General features: G+C 41.3%; 1 protein-coding gene across 2 annotated transcripts in view; it reads left to right on the top strand.

Annotated features, from left to right (window-relative positions):
• NLRP2 (NLR family pyrin domain containing 2) overlaps positions 1–21,973 on the top strand; it is a 33,932-nt gene that overhangs the window by 4,685 nt on the left and 7,274 nt on the right. Inside the window, exons 2-7 of one of the 2 annotated variants that reach the window (XM_061389327.1) lie at positions 286–343; positions 9,938–9,982; positions 15,674–15,748; positions 15,897–17,496; positions 19,444–19,614; positions 21,035–21,199. In XM_061389327.1, the coding sequence (XP_061245311.1) occupies positions 286–343; positions 9,938–9,982; positions 15,674–15,748; positions 15,897–17,496; positions 19,444–19,614; positions 21,035–21,199 (2,114 nt within the window). Of the gene's footprint in view, positions 1–21; positions 344–9,937; positions 9,983–15,673; positions 15,749–15,896; positions 17,497–19,443; positions 19,615–21,034; positions 21,200–21,973 lie in introns of those variants that run through there. The other variant, XM_061389326.1, reaches the window with a different exon arrangement.

Here is a 21,973-nt window from a genome sequence, read left to right as displayed (position 1 = left end):
TTATTTTTTTAATTAGAGGGTGATTACTTGACCTACTGTGATGGTTTCTGCCATACATCAACATAAATCAGCCATAGGTATACATATGTCCCCTTCCTCTTGAACCTCCCTCCCACCTCCCACTCCATCCCACCCCTCTAGGTTATCACAGAGCACCACGTTGAGCTGCCTGCATCACATAGCAAATTCCCACTGGCTATCCACCTTACATATGTAGTAGTATATATATTTCCATGCTACTGTCTCAATTCGTCCCACCCTCTCCTTCCTCCATTATGCATCTAGGTCTCTGATGAGATGAACCGAATGGATCTGTCTGAGAGAGCAAAGGATGAACTCCAGGGTAAGCAGAAACAAGCCCACACTGCATCCTGGGAGGGAGGAGTAATAGTCTCTGTGGTTTTAGAAACACAGAAATGACATTGCTCCATGGAGAGGCTAGCTGACCTGAACACAACTGTTAGACCTTGGTCAAGTCTGGTGGTGTCTTCCAAGATGCTTGTATTCTAGCTGTTTTTACTCCAAATATTGTATACCTACCCTGGCCACTTCATTAAACAACTCTTCTCCTGTTCAAGACTGTTTCGGGAGTAGATTTATTTTTTCACTCTTTCATATGTCCTCCAAGATCTTATCAACCCTCTGTTTAAAACACTCATGCTGCTGCTGCTTCAAAGTCACTTCAGTCATGTGCGACTCTGTGCAACCCCATAGACGGCAGCCCACCAGGCTCCTTTGTCCCTGGGATTCTTCAGGAAAGAATACTGGAGTGGGTTGCCATTTCCTTCTCCAATGCATGCATGCATGCTAAGTTGCTTCAGTCGTGTCCGACTCTGTGTGACCCCACGGACAGCAGCCCACCAGTTTCCTCTGTCCACAGGATTTTCCAGGCAAGAATACTGGAGTGGGTTGCCATTTCCCTCTCCATAAAACATTCATAATATTATGTATATTTAAAAATGCACACAGTATTATTTTATTTTACTTTTTAATACACATAAAAACATGAAGAGAAGTGAAATTCAAAGAACTCAAAGAAAAAAGTAAAAATACTATGTGCATGCAGGCTCAGTCTCTCGGTTGTGTCCAACTCTTTGTGACCCTATGGACTGTAGTCTACCAGGCTCCTCTGTCCATGGGATTTTCCATGGACTGGGTTGCCATTTCTTACTCCAATTACTCATAAAACAGTTGCCTCTGTGTAAAAAATATAGGAGAAAAATGTGAAGGTTAGGGTTATAAACCCTCTATTTTGTCGTCAAGTCCCACTATGTTTCCCTCCCCCATATAATATGACTATAAACATTCTCTCTCTCCCCACCCTCAGCAAGAGCATTTAACATATCTCTTCTTCTTATCCTATCATTTTTAAAATTAGTTTATTTTAATTGGAAGCTAATTACTTTACAATATTGTGGTGGTTTTTGTCATACATTGACATGAATCAGCCATGGGTGTACATGTGTCCCCCATCCTGAACCCCCCTCCCCTCAGGCCTGTCCCAGTGCACCAGCTTTGAGTGCTCTGTTTCATGCATTGAACTTGGACTGGTGATCTATTTCACATACAGTAATATACATGTTTCAATGCTATTCTCTCAAATCATCCCACCCTGGCCTTCTCCCACAGAGTCCAAAAGTCTGTTCTTTATATCTGTGTCTCTTTTGCTGTCTCACATGTAGGGTCATCATTACTATCTTTCTAAACCCCATATATATGTGTTAATATACTGTATTGGTGCTTCACTTTCTGACTGACTTCACTCTGTATAATAGGCTCCAGTTTCATCCACCTCATTAGAATTGATTCACAGGTGTTCTTTTTAATAGTTGAGTAATATTCCATTGTGTATGTGTACCACAGCTTTCTTATCCATTCATCTGCCGATGGACATCCAGGTTGCTTCCATGTCCTGGCTATTGTAAACAGTGCTGCGATGAACATTGGGGTACACATGTCTCTTTCAATTCTGGTTTCCTTGGTGTCTATGCCCAGCAGTGGGATTGCTGGGTCATATGGCAGTTCTAGTTGCAGTTTTTTAAGGAATCTCCACACTGTTCTCCGTAGTGGCTGAACTAGTTTGCATTCCCACCAACGATGTAAGAGGGCTGGTTCCCTTTGTCCGCACCCTCTCCAGCATTTATTGTTTGTAGACTTTTGACAGCAGCCTTTCTGACCGGCATGAGATGGAACTTCATTGTGGTTTTGACTTGCAATTTCTCTGACAATGAGTAATGTTGAGCATCTTTTCATGTGTTTGTTAGCCATCTATATGTCTTCTTTGGAGAAATGTCTGTTTACATCTTTGGCCCATTTTTTGATTGGGTCGTTTATTTTTCTGGAATTGAGCTGCAGGAGCTGCTTGTATATTTTTGAGATTAATTCTTTGTCAGTTGCTTTGTTTGCTATTCTTTTCTCCCATTCTGAATGCTGTCTTTTCACCTTGCTTATGGTTTCCTTCGTTGTGCAAAAGCTTTTAGGTTTAATTAGGTCCCATTTGTTTATCTTTGCTTTTATTTCCATTACTCTGGGAGGTGGGTCATAGAGAATCCTGCTGTGATTTATGTCAGAGAGTGTTTTGCCTATGTTTTCCTCTAGGAGCTTTATAGTTTCTTGTCTTACATTTAGATCTTTAATCAATTTTGAGTTTATTTTTGTGTATGGTGTTAGAAAGTGTTCTAGTTTCATTCTTTTACAGGCAGTTGACCAGTTTTCCCAGCACCACTTGTTAAAGAGATTGTCTTTTCTCCATTGTATATTCTTGCCTCCTTTGTCAAAGATAAGGTGTGCATAGGTATGTGGATTTATCTCTGGGCTTTCTATTTTGTTCCATTGATCTATATTTCTGTCTTTGTGCCAGGACCATACTGCCTTAATGACTGTAGCTTTGTAGTATAGTCTGAAGTCAGGCAGGTTGATTCCTCCAGTTCCATTCTTCTTTCTCAAGATTGCTTTGGCTATTTGAGGATTTTTGTATTTCCATACCGGAGAAGGTGATGGCACTCCACTCCAGTACTCTTGTCTGGAAAATCCCATGGATGGAGGAGCCTGGTAGGCTGCAGTCCCTGAGGTCGCTAAGAGTCGGACACGACTGAGCGACTTCACTTTCACTTTTCACTTTCATGCACTGGAGAAGGAAATGGCAACCCACTCTGTTCTTGCCTGGAGAATCCCAGGGACGGGGAAGCTTGGTGGGCTGCCATCTATGGGGTCGCACAGAGTCGGACACGACTGAAGCGACTTAGCAGCAGCAGTGTTTCCATACAAATTGTGAAAATATTTGTTCTAGTTCTCTGAAAAATACCATTGGTAGCTTGATAGGGATTGCATTGAATCTATAGATTGCTTTGGGTAGTATACTTATTTTCACTATACTGATTCTTCCAATCCATGAACATAGTATATTTCTCCATCTATTTGTGTCATTGATTTCTTTCATCGATGTTTTATACTTTTATATATATAGGTCTTTAGTTTTTTAGGTAGATTTGTTCCTAAGTATGTTGTTCTTTTCATCTCAAAGGTGAATGGAATTGTTTCCTTAATTTTTCTTCTGTTTTCTCATTGTTAGTGTATAGGAATGCAAGGGATTTCTGTGTGTTAATTTTATATCCTGCAAATTTACTATATTCATTGATTACCTCTAGTAATTTTCTGCTGGTGTCTTTAGGGTTTTCTGTGTAGAGGATCATGTCTGCAAACAGTGAGAGTTTTACTTCTTCTTCTCCAATCTGGATTCCTTTTATTTCTTTTTCTTCTCTGATTGCTGGGGCTAAAATTTCCAAAACTATGTTGAATAGAGGTGGTGAGAGTGAGGACCCTTGTCTTATTCCTGACTTTAGGGGAAATGCTTTCAATTTTCACCATTGAGGATAATGTTTGCTGTAGGTTTATCATATATGGCTTTTATTATGTTGAGGTATGTTCCTTCTGTGCCTGCTTTCTGGAGGGTTTTCGTCATAAATGGATGCTGAACTTTGTCAAAGGCTTTCTCTGCAGCTATCGAGATAGTCATACGTTTTTATCTTTCAATTTGTTAATGTGGTGTATTACACTGATTGATTTGCAAATATTGAAGAATCCTTGCATCCCTGGGATAAAGCCCACTTGGTCATGATGTATGATCTTTTTAATATCTTCTTGGATTCTGTTTGCTAGGATTTTGTTGAGGATTTTTGCATCTATGCTCATCAGTAATAATGACCTGTAGTTTTTCTTTTTTGGTGGCATTTTTGTCTGGTTTTGGTATTAGGGTGATGGCGGCCTCATAGAATGAGTTTGGTAGTTTACCTTCCTCTACAATTTTCTGGAAGAGTTTGAGTAGGAAAGGTGTTAGCTCTTCTCTAAATTTTTTGTAGAATTCAGCTGTGAAGCCATCTGGTCCTGGGCTTTTGTTTGTTGAAAGATTTTTATTACAGTTTCAATTTCTGTGCTTGTGATGGGTCTGTTAAGATTTTCTATTTCTTCCTGGTTCAGTTTTGGAAGGCTATACTTTTCTAAGAATTAGTCCATTTCTTCCAAGTTGTTCATTTTATTGTCATATAGTTGCTAATAGTAGTCTCTTATGATCCTTTGTATTTCTGTGTTGTCTGTTGTGATTTATTCATTTCCATTTCTAACTTTGTTTATTTGATTCTTCTCCTTTTTTTCCTTGATGAGTCTGGCTAATGGTTTGTCTATTTTATTTATATTCTCGAAGAACCAGCTTTTAGTTTTGTTGGGTTTTGCTATAGTCTCCTTTGTTTCTTTTTCATTTATTTCTGCTCTGATTTTTATGATTTATTTCCTTCTACTAACCCTGGGGCTCTTCATTTCTTCTTTTTCTAGTTGCTGTGGGTGTAAAGTTAGGTTATTTATTTGATTTTTCTCTTGTTTCTTGAGGTAAGCTTGTATTGCTATGAACCATCCCCTTAGCACTGCTTTTACTAAAACCCATAGGTTTGGGGTTGTTGTGTTTTCATTTTCATTTGTTTCTATGCATATTTTGATTTCATTTTTTATTTCTTCTGTGATTTGTTGGTTATTCAGCAGTGTATTGTTTAGCCTTCATATGTTTGCATTTTTAATAGTTTTTTTCCTGTAGTTACATCTAATCTTACCACACTGTGATCAGAAAAGATGCTTGAAATGATTTCAGTTAAATATACAAGCAACTCCTACAGCTCAACTCCAGAAAAATAAATGACCCAATCAAAAAATGGGCCAAAGAACTAAATAGACATTTCTCCAAAGAAGACATACAGATGGCTAACAAACACATGAAAAGATGCTCAACATCACTCATTATCAGAGAAATGCAAATCAAGACCACTATGAGGTACCATTTCACACCAGTCAGAATGGCTGCGATCCAAAAGTCTACAAATAATAAATGTTGGAGAGGGTGTGGAGAAAAGGGAACCCTCTTACACTGTTGGTGGGAATGCAAACTAGTACAGCCACTATGGAGAACAGTGTGGAAATTCCTTAAAAAACTGGAAATAGAACTGCCTTATGATCCAGCAATCCCACTGCTGAGCATACACACTGAGGAAACCAGAAGGGAAAGAGACACGTGTACCCCAGTGTTCATCACAGCACTGTTTATAATAGCCAGGACGTGGAAGCAACCTAGATGTCCATCAGCAGATGAATGGATAAGAAAGCTGTGGTACATATACACAATGGAGTATTACTCAGCCATTAAAAAGAATTCATTTGAATCAGTTCTAATGAGGTGGATGAAACTGGAGCCTATTATACAGAGTGAAGTAAGCCAGAAGGAAAAGCACCAATACAGTATACTAACGCATATATATGGAATTTAGAAAGATGATAACAATAACCCTGTGTACGAGACAGCAAAAGAGACACTGATGTATGGAACAGTCTTATGGACTCTGTGGGAGAGGGAGAGGGTGGGAAGATTTGGGAGAATGGCATTGAAACATGTAAAATATCATGTATGAAACGAGATGCCAGTCCAGGTTCAATGCACGATACTGGATGCTTGGGGCTAGTGCACTGGGACGACCCAGAGGGATGGTATGGGGAGGGAGGAGGGAGGAGGGTTCAGGATGGGGAGCACATGTATACCTGTGATGGATTCACTTTGATATTTGGCAAAACTAATACAATTATGTAAAGTTTAAAAATAAAATAAAATTAAAAAAATAATTTAAAAATAAAATAAAATAAAATTTACCAAGGCTAGATTTATGGCCCAGGATGTGATCTATCCTGGTGTTCCGTGTGCACTTGAGAAAAAGTGAAATTCATTGTTTTGGGGTGAAATGTCCTATAGATATCAATTAGGTCTAACTGGTCCATTGTATCATTTAAAGTTTGCTTTTCCTTGCTAATTTTCTGTTTGGTAGATCTATCCATAGGTGTGAGTGGGGTATTAAAGGCTCCCACTTCTATTGTGTTACTTTTAATTTCCCCTTTCACACTTGTCAACATTTGCCTTACATATTTTGGTGCCTCTATGTTGGGTGCATATGTGTTTATAATTTTTATATCTTCTTCTTGGATTGATCCTTTGATCAATATGTAGTGTCCTTCTTTGTCTGTTTTCACAGCCTTTATTGCAAAGTCTATTTTATCTGATATTAGTATTGCTACTCCTGCTTTCTTTTGGTCTCCATTTGCATGAAATATCTTTTTCCAGCCCTTCACTTTAAGTCTTTATGTGTCCCTTCGTTTGAAGTGGGTCCCTTGTAGACAGCATCTATAGGGGTCTTGTTTTTGTATCCATTCAGCCAGTCTTTGTCTTTTGGTTGGGGCATTCAACCCCCATTTACATGTAAGGTAATTATTGATAATTATGATCCCATTGCCATTTACTTTGTTCTTTTGAATTCAAGTTTATACACTTTTCTGTGTTTCCTGTCTAGAGAAGATCCTTTAGCATTTGTTGAAGTTTTGGTGGTGCTGAATTCTCTCAGCTTTTGCTTGTCTGTAAACCTTTTGATTTCTCCTTCATATTTGAATGAGATCCTTGCTGGGTATAGTAATCTGGGTTGTAGGTTTTTCTCTTTCATCACTTTAAGTATGTCCTGTCATTTTCTTCTGGCCTGAAGAGTTTCTATTGAAAGATAAGCTCTTATCCTTATGGGGATCCCCTTATGTGTTATTTGTTGCTTTTCCCTTGCTGCTTTTAATATTTGCTCTTAGTGTTTGATCTCCGTTAATTTGATTAATATGTGTCTTGTGGTGTTTCACCTTGGGTTTACCCTGTTTAAGACTCTCTGGGTTTCTTGGACTTTGGTGGCTATTTCCTTCCCCATTTTATGGAAGTTATCAACTATTATCTCCTCTAGTATTTTCTCATGACCTTTCTTTTTGTCTTCTTCTTCTGGGACTCCTATGATTCAAATGTTGAGGCATTTAACATTGTCCAGGAGGTCTCCAAGGTTGTCCTCATTTCTTTTAATTCTTTTTTATTTTTTCCTCTCTGCTTCACTTATTTCCACAATTCTCCCTTCCACCTCACTTATCCTATCTTCTGCCTCAGTCATTCTACTGTTGGTTCCCTCCAGAGTGTTTTTGATCTCAGTTCTTGCATTATTCATTATTGATTGACTCTTTTTTATTTCTTCTAGGTCCTTGTAAACATTTCTTGCATCTTCTCAATCCTTGTCTCTAATCTATTTATCTGTAACTCCATTTTGTTTTCAAGATTTTGGATCACCTTTACTATCATTATTCTGAATTCTTTTTCAGGTAGACTACCCATCTCTTCCTCTTTTGTTTGGTTTGGTGGGCATTTATCATGTTCCTTTACCTGCTGTATATTTTTCTGCCTTTTCATTTTGTTTAGATTGCTGTGTTTGGGATGGCCTCTCTTTAGGCTGGAAGTTTGTGGTTCCTCTTTATTGTGGAGCTTGCTCCCTGTCAGTGGGGTTGGACTAGTGGCTTGTCAAGGTTTCCTGGTTAGAGGAGCTTGCATCTGTGTTCTGGTGGTTGGAGTGGATCTCTTCTCTCTAGAGTGCAATGAAGTGTTCAGTAGTGAGTTTTGGGGTGTCTATGGGCTTAGCATGGCTTTAGGCAGCATGTATTTAAGTGCTCAGGGCTGTGTTCCTGCATTGCTTGAGAATTAGTCTGGTATGTCTTGCTCTGGAACTTGTTGGCTCTTGGGCGGAGCTTTGTTTCAGTGGAGGTATGGAGGCTTTTGAATGAGCTCTTGTCTATTAACGTTCCCTGGAATCAGGAGTTCTGTGGTGTTCTCAAATTTTGGATTTAAGCCTCTGGTTTTCAGTCTTATTCTTACAGTAGCCTCTAGACTTCTCCATCCATACAGCACAGATGATAAAACATCTAGGTTAATGGTGAAAAAATTCTCCACAGTGAGGGAGACCCAGAGAGGTTCACAGAGTTACATGGAGAAAAGAAGAGGGAGGAGGGAGATAGAGGTGACCAGGAGAAGAAGAGGGGGAGTCAAAAGGGGAGAGAGCAGTCTAGCCAGTAATCAATTCCCTATGTGCTCTTTGCAGCCTGGAACACCCAGAGAGATTCAGAGTTAAGTAGAGAAGGGGGAGAGAGGAGATAGATGTGACCTGAGGGAGAAAAGGGAGAGTCAAAAGAGGAGAGAGCAATCAAGCTAGTAATCACACCCCTAAGTGAAAATGGATATTGAAGATTAGATTCTTAAAGGTACAAAATTGACAGCAAATACCAAAAAGCAAAGCTTAAAAATCTAGAGTAGAGGTTCAGTCAATTCAGTTCAGTTCAGTCGCTCAGTCATGTCCGACTCTTTGCGACCCCATGGACTGCAGCATGCCAGGCCTCCCTGTCCATCACCAACTCCCAAAGTTGACTCAAACTCATGTCCACTGAGTCAGTGATGCCATCCAGTCATCTCATCCTCTGTCGTCCCCTTCTCCTCCTCCCTTCATTCTTTCCCAGCATCAGGGTCTTTTCCAATGAGTCAGTTCTTCATATCAGGTGGCCAAAGTACTGGAGTTCACCTTCAGCATCAGTCCTTCCAATGAACACCCAGGACTGATTTCCTCTAGGAAGGACTGGTTGGATCTCCTTGAAGTCCAAGGGACTCTCAAGAGTCTTCTCCAATACCACAGTTAAAAAGCATCAGCTCCCTCAGATTGTCCTCAGGGCATTCAGGCCTGGTCCTTACCCTAAGCATGCAGCCCACATCTCCCTGTCCAGCCCCTGCTCGCTGGTGGCAGACAAGAGTGTCTGGGCTACTTCTCCACTGGGAGTTGCAGTTAGGCACAGATTCTGTGGGTTTTTCTTCTTCTTCTTCTTCTTCTTCTTCTTCTTCTTCTTCTTCTTCTTCTTCTTCTGGTTATGTTGCCCTCTGATTAGGTTGGAGACTCCAAAACTCCCCACAGACCCGCTGATGAGAGGGTTTCCTGCTGTTTGTAAACTTCTCCTCCTTCACAACTCCCTCCCCAGGATGAGTCTCCATCCCTAACTCTTTTGTCTCTTTTTGACTTTTCTATTTTGTCCTACCTCCTTTCAAAGAGAATGGGCTGCCTTTCTGGGTACCTGGTGTCCTCTGTCAGCATTCAGAAGTTGCTTTGTGGAAGTTGCTCAGCATTCAGATGATCTTTTGATGAATTTGTGGGGGAGAAAGTGCATTTTCTTTAGTTGCCAATTTAAATTCAGTTTTTAGCTTTTTGTAAATTTTATTTTATCTTTATTTTTTGGCCACACCACATAGCGTGTAGGATCTTAGTTCCCCTACCAGGAATCAAACCCTCACCCCCTGCATTAGAAACATGGACTCTTAACCACTGAACCACCAGGGAAGCCCCAGCTTCAGTTTTTAGCCTACTGTTACCTCTTCAATGGACAGGTGATGGTTTTAGCCCCTGAAGCCATCTGGAGGGTGCAAATTTTAAAATCACTTGAGTAAACTCAGAGGGCTGTACAACTACCAGGGTCTGGGCTCTGAAAAATGTTAATTTCTTCCTTTTTTTTTTTTTTTTTTCAGAAACAGCTTTGAAGTCACTTCAGGAAAATAAGCCTCCGTCGTTAGGTAAGTCACCTCATTCACAATCTCACTTTATCTAAAAGTGAGATTTTAGAATTCAGGATTGTTTTAATTAGAAAATACATCATGCTGAGCAGTAGGAATGCAAAGAAACAGAAGACCTCACCTCTTCTGTCACCCAGGTGGGCAACAGTAAGACACTGAAAGGTACAATGAGGCAATGTTTATGCCAGAAATCAGTAAATGCATGCAAACATGAGACAGAGTGAACTTCCTCTTGGAATCTGAATAGGCTGAATTTTACTTTAGTCTCCTAAAGCCAGGGTTGGCAAACCATGGCTTCCAAAGCATCAGCTTTTGTAGATCCTTCAATCCCTGGGTCGGGAAGATCCCCTGGAGAAGGAAATGGCAACCCACTCCAGTACTCTTGCCTGGAAAATTCTGTGAACAGAGGAGCCTTGTAGGCTATAGTCCATGGGGTCGCAAGGAGTCGGACACAACTGAGCGACTTTACTTCACTTCTTCACAAGCTAAGAATGGTATTTGCATTTTTAAGTGGCTGGGAAGATCAAAAGAATATTTTACAGGGACTTGCTTGGTTTTTGAGTAGCTAAGATTCCATGATCTCAATGCAGGGGGCTAGGGTTCAATCCCTGGGCTGGGAACTAGATCCCACATGTCACAACTAAGACCCAGTTGAAAGTCACTCAGTCATGTCCAACTCTTTGGGACCCCATGGACTATACAGTCCATGGAACTCTCCAGGCTAGAATACTGGAGTGGGTAGCCAATCCCTTCTCCAGGGGATCTTTCTGACCCAGGAATCGAACCTGGGTCTCCTGCAGTGCAGGTGGATTCTTTACTAACTGAGCTATAAGGGAAACCCCAAGATCCAATACAGCCAATAAATTATATTTTTAAAAAAAGAAATATTTTATGGTCTATGAAAATCATGTGAAATTCAAATTTAAGTACATGTTAATATAAATAAACTTATTTGTACACAGCATAGTCATTTGCTTATATATTATATTACCTATGACTGCTTCTGCCCCACAAGGGCAGAGATGAGTAATTGCAACAAACTATATTGGGCATAAAACAGAAAATCTTCATTATCTGCTCCTTTGCAGAGAGGATTTTTTAAAAAATGCTTGCTAATCCCAGCCAAAAATGATTTTTGAATTTGTGATTTTCAACATTATCTTCTCTTGACATCCCCAGTATCTTTAAAAATAACTTGGGTTCAAGAAAATTGTAGACTGGGGGCTGGTTTGAAAAGTGAAGACAGCCATTCATACATAATTCCCCTACCAAAAATCTAACTGCTTCTACTGATACATAAATATGTTAAATGTCCTACAGTTATGATCTAAATTCAAACATAAGCTAATGATCTGTTGGAGTTGACATTTGGCAATGCTTTAAGGAATAGCACCAGCCTCAAAGTTGATATTTAATTTAATGTTCTAACTAAACTAGCATCAGAGAGTTCCTTGTCTAAAAATCTTTCTCTTGGGGACTTCCCTGATGGTTAAGTGGTTAAGACTTCACCTTAAGGCAGGAGATGCAGGTTTGATCCCCACGTACCTTAATGGCAAAAAAAAAAAAAAAAAACAGAAGCAATATTGTAATAAATTATTAAAGACTTCATAAAAGTGGTCCACATCAAAAAAAAAAAAAATCCTTAAAGAAAACTTAACTCTTGGCAACATGACATCACCTGTATACAAACATTTTTTCCCCAGAGCCCCTGCTCTCCTGTTTAATTTTCAAAATGAATGGTTGGTTGGCCATTTTTCACTATGTATACTTATCCTAGAAGGCTCACATGGAGTCTTACTGGCTATTTATATGCCAAGGACTCTCCAGGTGACATCTTCAGCATTTCCCTGAACTTCAGATACTCATATCCTGTTGCCTCCTGGATACCTTTTCACATGTTCCACACATTCACCTCTTCTTTTGTTTTGCCTTTGAGGTCCTAGCTTCCTGACCAGGGATTGAATTCAGGTCCTCAGCACTAAAGCTCAGAATCCCAACCACTGGACCACCAGGGAACTCCCTCACCTCTTCATTATCCATGTTGCACTTGAAGTATTTCTTCTCCTGTATGACTTCTCCCTGTTCCAAGGTTGCATCCTATGACTATGTAATTTTACATACCTTGTCAGAAACTAGGGAATTTGTCTTGAAGACTTTTTGATGCCCCTCGGAAAGAGCCATTGTCTGTATGTGCCCATTTCTTAACTGCACAGGAATTCAGTTGTCAGAATGGCACTGAGATCATGGCCTGACACTTTAATTTTATCTCCAGAACCTCAATAATACCCTTTTCATGTAATCTGGGCTTAGACATTGAGACCCAATTGTTGAACTTGAAACTTCTTGAAATTCCACTCTCTTATAAACAGAAGCTTCAATACTGGCATAGTGGCAAGACCATAACACCCTCCCTTTTCTTCAGGGATAACAAAATATGAAAACCCAGGAACAAACACAGCAGCATGTAGGAGAAGAGGAAGACGAAGAGCCAGGTTGATCTTAGGACATCCAATATTGGAGTAAACTAAATGAAGTAGACCCTTCCTGGCTGTCCTCTCTCACTCTTTGGGGGAACCTCATCTCTCTCTAACTTTATTTCACCAATATTCATAGTCCCCTAGACATGTTCATAGTCAACCTAGACAGCATATTAAAAAGCGGAGACAGCTCAACTCCAGAAAAATAAACGACCCAATCAAAAAATGGGCCAAAGAACTAAATAGACATTTCTCCAAAAAAGACATACAGATGGCTAACAAACACATGAAAAGATGCTCAACATCACTCATTATCAGAGAAATGCAAATCAAAACCACTATGAGGTACCATTTCACACCAGTCAGAATGGCAGCGATCCAAAAGTCTACAAATAATAAATGCTGGAGAGGGTGTGGAGAAAAGGGAACCCTCTTACACTGTTGGTGGGAATGCAAACTAGTACAGCCACTATGGAGAACAGTGTGGAGATTCCTTAAAAAACTGGAAATAGAACTGCCTTATGATCCAGCAACCCCACTGCTGGGCATACACACTGAGGAAACCAGAAGGGAAAGAGACACGTGTACCCCAATGTTCATCGCAGCACTGTTTATAATAGCCAAGACGTGGAAGCAACCTAGATGTCCATCAGCAGATGAATGGATAAGAAAGCTGTGGTACATATACACAATGGAGTATTACTCAGCCATTAAAAAGAATACATTTGAATCAGTTCTAATGAGGTGGATGAAACTGGAGCCTATTATACAGAGTGAAGTAAGCCAGAAGGAAAAACATAAATACAGTATACTAACGCATATATATGGAATTTAGAAAGATGGTAACAATAACCCGGTGTACGAGACAGCAAAAGAGACACTGATGTATAGAACAGTCTTATGGACTCCGTGGGAGAGGGAGAGGGTGGGAAGATGTGGGAGAATGGCAATGAAACATGTAAAATATCATGTAGGAAACGAGTTGCCAGTCCAGGTTCGATGCATGATGCTGGATGCTTGGGGCTGGTGCACTGGGACGGCCCAGAGGGATGGTATGGGGAGGGAGGAGGGAGGAGGGTTCGGGATGGGGAACACATGTATACCTGTGGTGGATTCATTTTGATATTTGGCAAAACTAATACAATTATGTAAAGTTTAAAAATAAAATAAAATTGGAAGAATAAAAAAAATAAATAAAAATAAAAAATAAAAAAGCGGAGACATTACTTTGCCAACAAAAGTCCATCTATTCAAAGATATGGTTCTTCCAGTAGTCATGTATGAGTTGGACTATAAAGAAAGCTGAGCACCAAAGAATTGATGCTTTTGAACTGTGGTGTTGGAGAAGATTCTTGAGAGCCCCTTGGACTGCAAGGAGATCCAACCAGTCCATCCTAAAGGAAATCAGTCCTGAATATTCATTGGAAGGACTGATCCTGAAGCTGAAACATCCATCCTTTGGCCACCTGGTGTGAAGAACTGACTCATTTGAAAAGACCCTGATGCTGGAAGGCAGATTGAAGGCAGGAGAAGAGGACGACAGAATGAGATGGCTGGATCCCATCACCGACTCAATGGACATGAGTTTGAATAGGCTCTGGGAGTTGGTGATGGACAGGGAAGCCTGGCATGCTGCAGTCCATGGGGTTGCAAAGAGTCGGACACGACTGAGTGACTGGACTGAACTGATTCATTGTCCCCAGTTGTCTTATGGAGAATGCCTTCCTCCCTGTCTTATTCCTATTATGTAAGAATAAAGAGGGAAATAAACATTTGGGAAAGCCAGAATTCAGTTCATGGAAAATCAGGAGTATGTCGTATAGAATTTTCTTAAGATTTTGCCAATTGTTCAGACAACTTTGATAGTATCAACTCACAGATTAGAAAATTGAGACCTATTGTAAGTAGCTGATTTGCCTCAACCAATGTGGAGGCCAGTTTAACATTAGTCTCACTCTCAAGTCTGCTTCAACAGCTCTGTTGAAGTATAATTTATGTATCATAAATTTCATTCATTTTAAATGTACCTGTTAATAACTTTTAGTCAATTTACTGAGTTGTACAAAAATCATCACTATTCAATTTTACAATCTTTCCATCACCTCCAGAAAGATCCTTCTTGTCCATATGTAACTGTTCCCTGGTCTCTATCCCCCAAGTCCAGGCAGCCATTAATTTTTTTGTCTCTCTATATTCTCCATTTCTGAATATGTGTGGTCTTTTGTGTCTGTTTTCTTTTTTAATTACAATAACATTTTTGAGGTTTGGGGGGCTTTCCTGATAGCTCAGTTGGTAAAGAATCCACCTGCAACACAGGAGACCCCAGTTCAATTCCTAGGTTGGAAAGATCTGCTGAAGAAGGGATAGGCTACCCACTCCAGTATTCTTGGGCTTCTCTTGTGGCTCAGTTGGTAAATAATCTGCCTGCAATGTGGGAGACCTGGGTTCAATCCCTAGGTTGGGAAGATCCCCGGGACAAGGGCATGGCAACCCACTCCAGTATTCTGGCCTGGAGAATTCCATGGACTGTATAGTCCATGGGGGTCACAAAGAGTTAAACACAACTGAGCAACTTTCAAAAAAAAATGCTTTTGAGGTTCATCCATGTTGTTACATGTGTCACTGATCCATTCCTTTTTGTTGCTGAGTAATATTCTATTGAGGATATAAAATGTTTAGGTTGCTCATTTATCAGGGAAGGGAAGTTTGAATCATATCTATTTATTGACTGTCTTGAATAACGCTGCCATGCACACTCTTAGTATAGAGGGTGCAAGTCTTTGTATAGACATATGCCCATTTATCTTGGGTGCATACTTACAAGTTGCCTGTACTTTAATACTGAGCTCCTAAAATGACTTGAGACTATTATGGGGAAGATCCATTACCCGTTTTATGGGCACTTCTTCTAATCCTTTGGAAAAGATAGACAGATAATTTCAATAAACCACATTGAGTTGTGATAGAGGCAGCATTTCTTGTTATGGTTCCACAGAGTAGAGGCATGCAACTTGGTTTAGGGACTCACTTGCTATCTTCATCACTATAAACCCAACTTTACACATCCCAGCACACACTGTGGACAAAAAACTTAGATTCTGGACTCCTTGGAGTCTACTTTAACACCATATTTCTGGTAAAAAAAAAAAAAGAAGAAGAAGAAGAAGAAGTACACCGGTTTTGTGTCAAGCTCACTTTAATTTGTATTTTGCAGAGCTGGCCCAAGTACAGGAAGAAGATGTCACAAACCTACAAGAAACGAAAGAAGATTTGGAAGGAGAAAAGCCAGGTCTGTCCTCTCTACCTGGAGTGAGTTTGGTGTTGGGTGGTTCTTTATAAACCTCATTTCTTTTTCCCTTTCCTACTTAAAACAAAGCATCATCTCCCTAATGAATAACCAACTATATCTTTCTATCCCCTGACTCTTATCACTGAAGGTAAACAAGATAAATACAGAAATATATTGAAAAAGAAGTTCTGTCAACACTGGAAGAACTTCTGGCCCAGACTCAGTGAAGATGTTTGTATTGTCACCCAAAGATATGAGACCCTGATCCCATTCTGTAATCCTAAAATGCCGGCCGGGCCATTTCCACACACTGTGGTGCTGCACGGTCCTGCTGGCGTTGGGAAAACCACGCTGGCAAAGAAATTGATGCTGGACTGGACACAGGACAACCTGGCAGAGACCTTCAACTTCGCCTTCTACCTCAGCTGCAAGGAGCTCAACCACATGGGGACGTGCACCTTTGCAGAGCTGATATCTGCCAACTGGCCACATGTGCAGGACGACATACCAGCAATCCTGGCCCAGGCACAGAAAGTCCTGTTCATCCTCGACAGTTTTGATGAGCTGAAGGTCCCCTCGGAGGCGCTCATCCACGACATATGTGGCGACTGGAAGAAGCAGAAGCCGGTGCCCGTCCTCCTGGGGAGTTTACTGAAGAGAAAGATGCTACCCAAGGCCACCTTACTCATCACCACCCGACCGGGAGCCCTGAGGGAGCTGCGGCTCTTAACAGAACAGCCGCTCTTCATAGAGATGGAGGGGTTCTTGGAGGAGGACCGGAAGGCGTATTTCCTGAAACACTTTGAAGAGGAGAGTCAGGCCCTGCGAGCTTTCGACTTGATGAAGAACAACGCGGCTCTGTTCCAGCTGGGCTCAGCGCCCTCCGTGTGCTGGATGGTCTGCACCTGCCTGAGACAGCAGATGGAGAGGGGGGAGGACCCCGCCGCCACCTGCAGGACCACCACGGCCCTGTTCCTGCGCTTCCTCTGCGGCCGCTTCACCCCGCCGCATGGCGGCGGCCCCAGGCGGGGCCTCCAGGCTCCGCTCAAGCCCCTGTGCCTCTTGGCTGCTGAGGGCGTGTGGACGCAGAGCTCTGTGTTCGATGGGGAAGACCTCAGGCGACTTGGCGTGGACCCGTCTGCCCTCTGTCCTTTCCTGGACGGGAATATTCTCCAGAAGAGTGAAGACGGTGAGGCCTGCTACTCTTTCATCCATCTCAGCGTCCAGCAGTTTCTGGCCGCCATGTTCTATGTGTTGGAGCCAGAAGAGCAAGAGGAGGAAGGGCTGGGCCGCCGCCAGTGGCACGTTGGGAATGTGGGGAAACTGCTGTCCAAGGAGGAAAGGCTGAAGAACCCCAGCCTGACTCACGTCGGGTACTTCCTGTTTGGCCTCTGCAACGAAAGAAGGGCCATGGAGCTGGAGACGACTTTCGGCTGTCTGGTATCAACGGAGATCAAGCGGGAGCTACTGAAATACACATTGATGCCCCATGGGAAGAAATCCTTTTCCGTAATGGACACGAAGGAGGTTCTGAGCTGTCTGTACGAGTCTCAGGAGGAGCAGCTCGTGAAAGATGCCATGGCCCATGTTAAGGAGATGTCCCTGCATTTGAAAAATGAAACGGATGTCGTGCACTCATCATTCTGCCTCAAGCACTGTGGAAACTTGCAGAAACTTTCACTTCAGGTAGAAGAGGGGATATTCCTGGATAATGATACCGCACTGGAATCAGGCACTCAAGTTGAAAGGTCAGAACTCATTTTTCACCCGGCTAGTTCTCCTATCTTTTGCTTATTCCATGGTTCATTAAGAAAAAGCCAGTGTGTCTTGCTCCCTCTTGCTTAAGGTCAGTAAGTGGCCTCTTGTGGCCTTGTGTCCTGCCAACCTAACATTCAAGGCAGGAGGTAGGATGGCATTAGAAATGGGAGCTTTGGAACCAGAACTTCTTTGAAGACCCACCTCCATTTTCCTTTAGCCAAACCATTTTTTTTTAATGTTTCCACCTGTTTCAGTCTGCAGGTTGGCTGTGTAGATTTGGGGAGATGTATAACATGGTGGTCCCATTTGGGGCATGACTTCAAGAAAAGCATTAAAGATGGAGTTAGGAGTTGAATCCAAGTTTCTGAACACCACACCTCACCCATGATCACGGAGACTCTCCTCCCAGGAACTTCACCTGACAGACTTAGATAATGAGATGGCCAGTTATGAATCTTTGTTATTTTCAATTTAGGCACAAATAACATCAACTGAGATCATGTGCAGCTTCCAAATACCTCTAACTTGGCACCTACTAGAAACAGGTCACCTTCCATGTTAAGATGAAGATATTGGCTTCAGAAAAGAGTATTTGGCTGGGATTAGAGCTCAAGTCTATTGGCTTATAAAGTCCTGTGGTCACAATCTAAAATCTCTACCTCACGGTGGTGTGTAATACCTGTCAACGTACTGATATTCATCTTATCAACTCACCTCTTCCTCCCTCCTACGTTGTTATCTGAAATCTGTGTCTGAAATCTTCATGTATATATGTTGAACTAGAATAAAATGCCCTCATTAGCCCCCTGGTGGAGGTGTCTGTTTTATATATTCCCTTAACATTCTCCCACTTTCCTTCACCACTTGGTGAAGTCATAAGCTTGATTTACTTCCAGAAAGTGTTAGGACCATGGTAACTTGACATCAGCATTTCTCTACCTTATGGATCCATTTATATTCATATTCTAATTTTTCCCCTTCTTTCACTCAGATGTTTTGACAGGCTTGCATACTAATTTATCTAAATCTTTGTTTAGTCACTGAGTTGTGTCTGACTCTTTTGCGATCCCATGGACTATAGCCCACCAGGCTCCTCTGTCCATGGGATTTCCCAGGCAAGAATACTGAAGTGGGTTGCCATTTCCTACTCCATGGGATCTTCCTGACCCAGGGATTGAACCCAGGTCTCCTATATCTTTCCTCTGCTAAAATCCTTCCACTAAAGACCAGTCACCAGAACAAAATAACCATTCTTTGAGAAATCTTTGTATATGAATATGCAACCACTTAAAGATTGTATTTTCTCAAGATTTTATGGACATCATCTTAGGTCAGCAAATATGGTTATAAATTAGCTTGAATATTACGTATATGGATTTACCATCAAATATCCAAATAACCTCCATTGATGTGTACACCTACTCTTAAGTGTTTATCAATGATGTATATTGCTCTCAATCTTTGATCAATGATATGGTTAGAATTTTGACTTATTTTAAGGCTCTATTAGGTTGACATGTGAGAAGTTCAAGTTCTTTCTCCAGTAATATGTCTTAGGTATTGGGTTGTCTGATACTTGTGCTAAATAATTAAATCACCCAACTTTTACAGTTATAATTTCTTATTAGGGCCTCCCAGGTGGCTCAGTAGTAAAGAATCCACCTGCCAGTTCAGGAGATGCAGGTTCGATCCCTGAGTCAGGAAGATCTCCTGGAGAAGGGGATGCCAACCCCCTCCAGTATTCTTGCCTGGGAGATCCCATGGACAGAGGAGCCAGGCAGGCTACAGTCCATAGAATCACAAAGAGTAGAAGACAACCGAGCAACTAAACAACAATAATGCATAGAGCAACCTGAAACACATTCACGAAGACAGACAAATGCCACTTTTCTCTCCAGCAGTGTTTGTTAAGTCCCTCCTTCATCTCTTTCCCATAGGTCCCAGAATGAGCAACACATGCTCCCTCTCTGGATGGATCTTTGTTCTGTGTTTGACTCAAGCAGGAGTCTGCTGTTTCTGGACATCAGTCAGAGCTTCCTCAGTACCTCTTCAGTGAGAATTCTTTGTGAAAAAATAGCCTCTGCTGCGTCTAGTCTCCAGAAAGTGGTGTAAGTAGCAGCTAGTCCCTGCATTAAAACTTCAGGGCATGTCCAAGCTTCTCACATTTTGTCCCCCTAGGATAGCATTTTAGTTAAAGTTTTCCTGGACCTGAGGTTCGTTTGTGTAGCTAGTCCTCTTTTGGTATTTTTCTTTCTCGACGCAGAGAAATAAGAGCTCTTCCCACTTTGGGTTTTATTGGCTCTGCAGTCCTGATTCTAAGCCCAAGAGCATTCCTTGGAGTCAAAGTATTCAGCAGGCTGTTAACCAACATTTCAGAAATGGAGACTTGATTGAGATTAAAAGGTGCTGATTTGGGGTCATTTAGGACCACAGCCCAAGAGACACAGATTCAGGAAATGTTTAAACTGTGTTCCCCATGACTACAAAATTGAGGAGGTTTATAAAGCAGAAAATGCAGTGTTACAGTCAGTTACCTGAGTTGTTTATCAAGAATTATAATTGGAACTGGCAAGAAGTAAGAGTGCTCCTTGAGCAAGGATTGCTTGGGGTTTGAAATGCTTACATAGTTACAAGGGGAGATTGGAGAGACCATAAGGGTGGGGTTGGAGGGTGGTGTCCTTGGGCTTTTTAAGAAAGTTCAAGTTCTCAGTGATGCAGAGAGGTGTCTGAGACCAGAGTCCCAGTAGCCACCTGAGTCCAATTTTGAATACCTGAACTGTGATTCCTCCATTATAATTTTGTCATCAAGAACATAGCATTGTTGAAATGCATCCATTGGTAACACTTCAAGAAAAAGAGATACTGCCTTATCTTTCTCAAAAAGCCATAGGAGAACAGCTTTTGTCTAAAATAACTGCTTATGACTGACTTCACTTTGGAAAAAGTTTGAAACAACCAAAGAAATTGGAGCTTCTACTTTCATAAGATCTATCATCTATCTGTCTGTCTATCCATCTATGACATGACAGCTACTAACAGCTCAGATTTTTTTCTTCTGTGAGAAGAATTGAATAATTAAAATTCTTTCCTGCTTTAAAAAAAAATGAAACTCGAGCTTCTAATTGTAATGAGCTGTTCATTAAACAGCACAAAGTTTCAGCTATGCAAGATGGTAAGTTCTGGTGACCTGATGGACACCAATGTGATGACTGCTAACATTACTGCTCTGAATACTTGAAATTTGCTAAGACAGTTCATCATAAGTGTCCTCACCACAGAAGAAAAGAAGGAAGGGGATCTATGTGCAGTGGTGGCTTGATAGTAGGGGTGACTTCACAAGGTACTTGTGTATCAAAACATGGAGTCATATGCTTTAAATATACACAGTTTTATCTGTGAACAGTATGTCAATAAAGGTAAAAATATGAAAAAAATTAATTCTAACATTTAAGCCCATGGCAGCTCTTTATTCTATGTGTATGCAGTGTAGGTATACAAACTCAAGCTAACACCTGTTCTTTTCCCTAGCCTCAAAAACATTTCCCCAGCTGACACTTATCGGAACTTTTGCATGGCTTTTGGTGGTCACAAGACTTTAACACATCTGACCCTTCAAGGAAACGACCAGAATGACATGCTTCCCCCATTGTGTGAGGTCTTGAGGAACCCCAAATGTAATCTGCAGTATCTCAGGTATATCAGCCTCACCATCACTGAAAACCCTCAGCCTGTGAATAGAGCTAGCACAAACCTACACGGCAGTGCTGTGCAAATCGGAGGGAGGCAGGAATCCCTTATTCTGACTGGATAGAATGACTTAATGACTAAACAACAACCACCACCATTTAAAGCACATGCCCCAGAATAGAAAATGAGCTGGAGGGGACTCCCCTGGAGGTCCAGTGTTTAAGATGCCATGCTTCCCTTGCAGGGGGTGCAGGTTCAATCCCTAGTCAGGGAACAAAGATCCCACATGCCAGGGCAGCGTGACCCACCCCCCCCCCAAAGAAAGAAAAACATGTTACCTGTATTCTACTCCTGGAAATGCGTATTCTTTATCATGATACTATATATCGTGTTCCAATAAAGTTTTATTTGCTCATGATGAAGAATGTGTACCTCCAGGAATAGAATACGTATCTCCAGATAGAATACAATTGCACAATATGCTTGGTTGGCTGGATTTCTAAATAAGTAGTTCTTGATGTATCATCTCCAGACCACCAGCAGCAGTACCATCCCTGGGGAACTTGATAAAAAGATCCAAATTCTTGGGTCTCACCCAGATCTTCAGAATCAAATTCTGGGTATATGGCCCAGGAATTTGTTAAAAGACATCTCCCAGGTGACTGCAGGATACCTTAAAACATAGATCACTGGCCTCTACATCTAGAGTCTCTAGACGATTTGCATTTCTACACAGTTACCAGGTGGTGCTGATGCAACTGGTCTAGGAATCACACTTGG

This window comes from Bos javanicus, chromosome 18, assembly GCF_032452875.1.
Source record: "Bos javanicus breed banteng chromosome 18, ARS-OSU_banteng_1.0, whole genome shotgun sequence".
Lineage (NCBI taxonomy): Eukaryota > Metazoa > Chordata > Mammalia > Artiodactyla > Bovidae > Bos > Bos javanicus.
The sequence above is the reverse complement of the archived record's forward strand: the minus strand, read 5'-3'. Positions and strand labels throughout refer to the sequence as shown.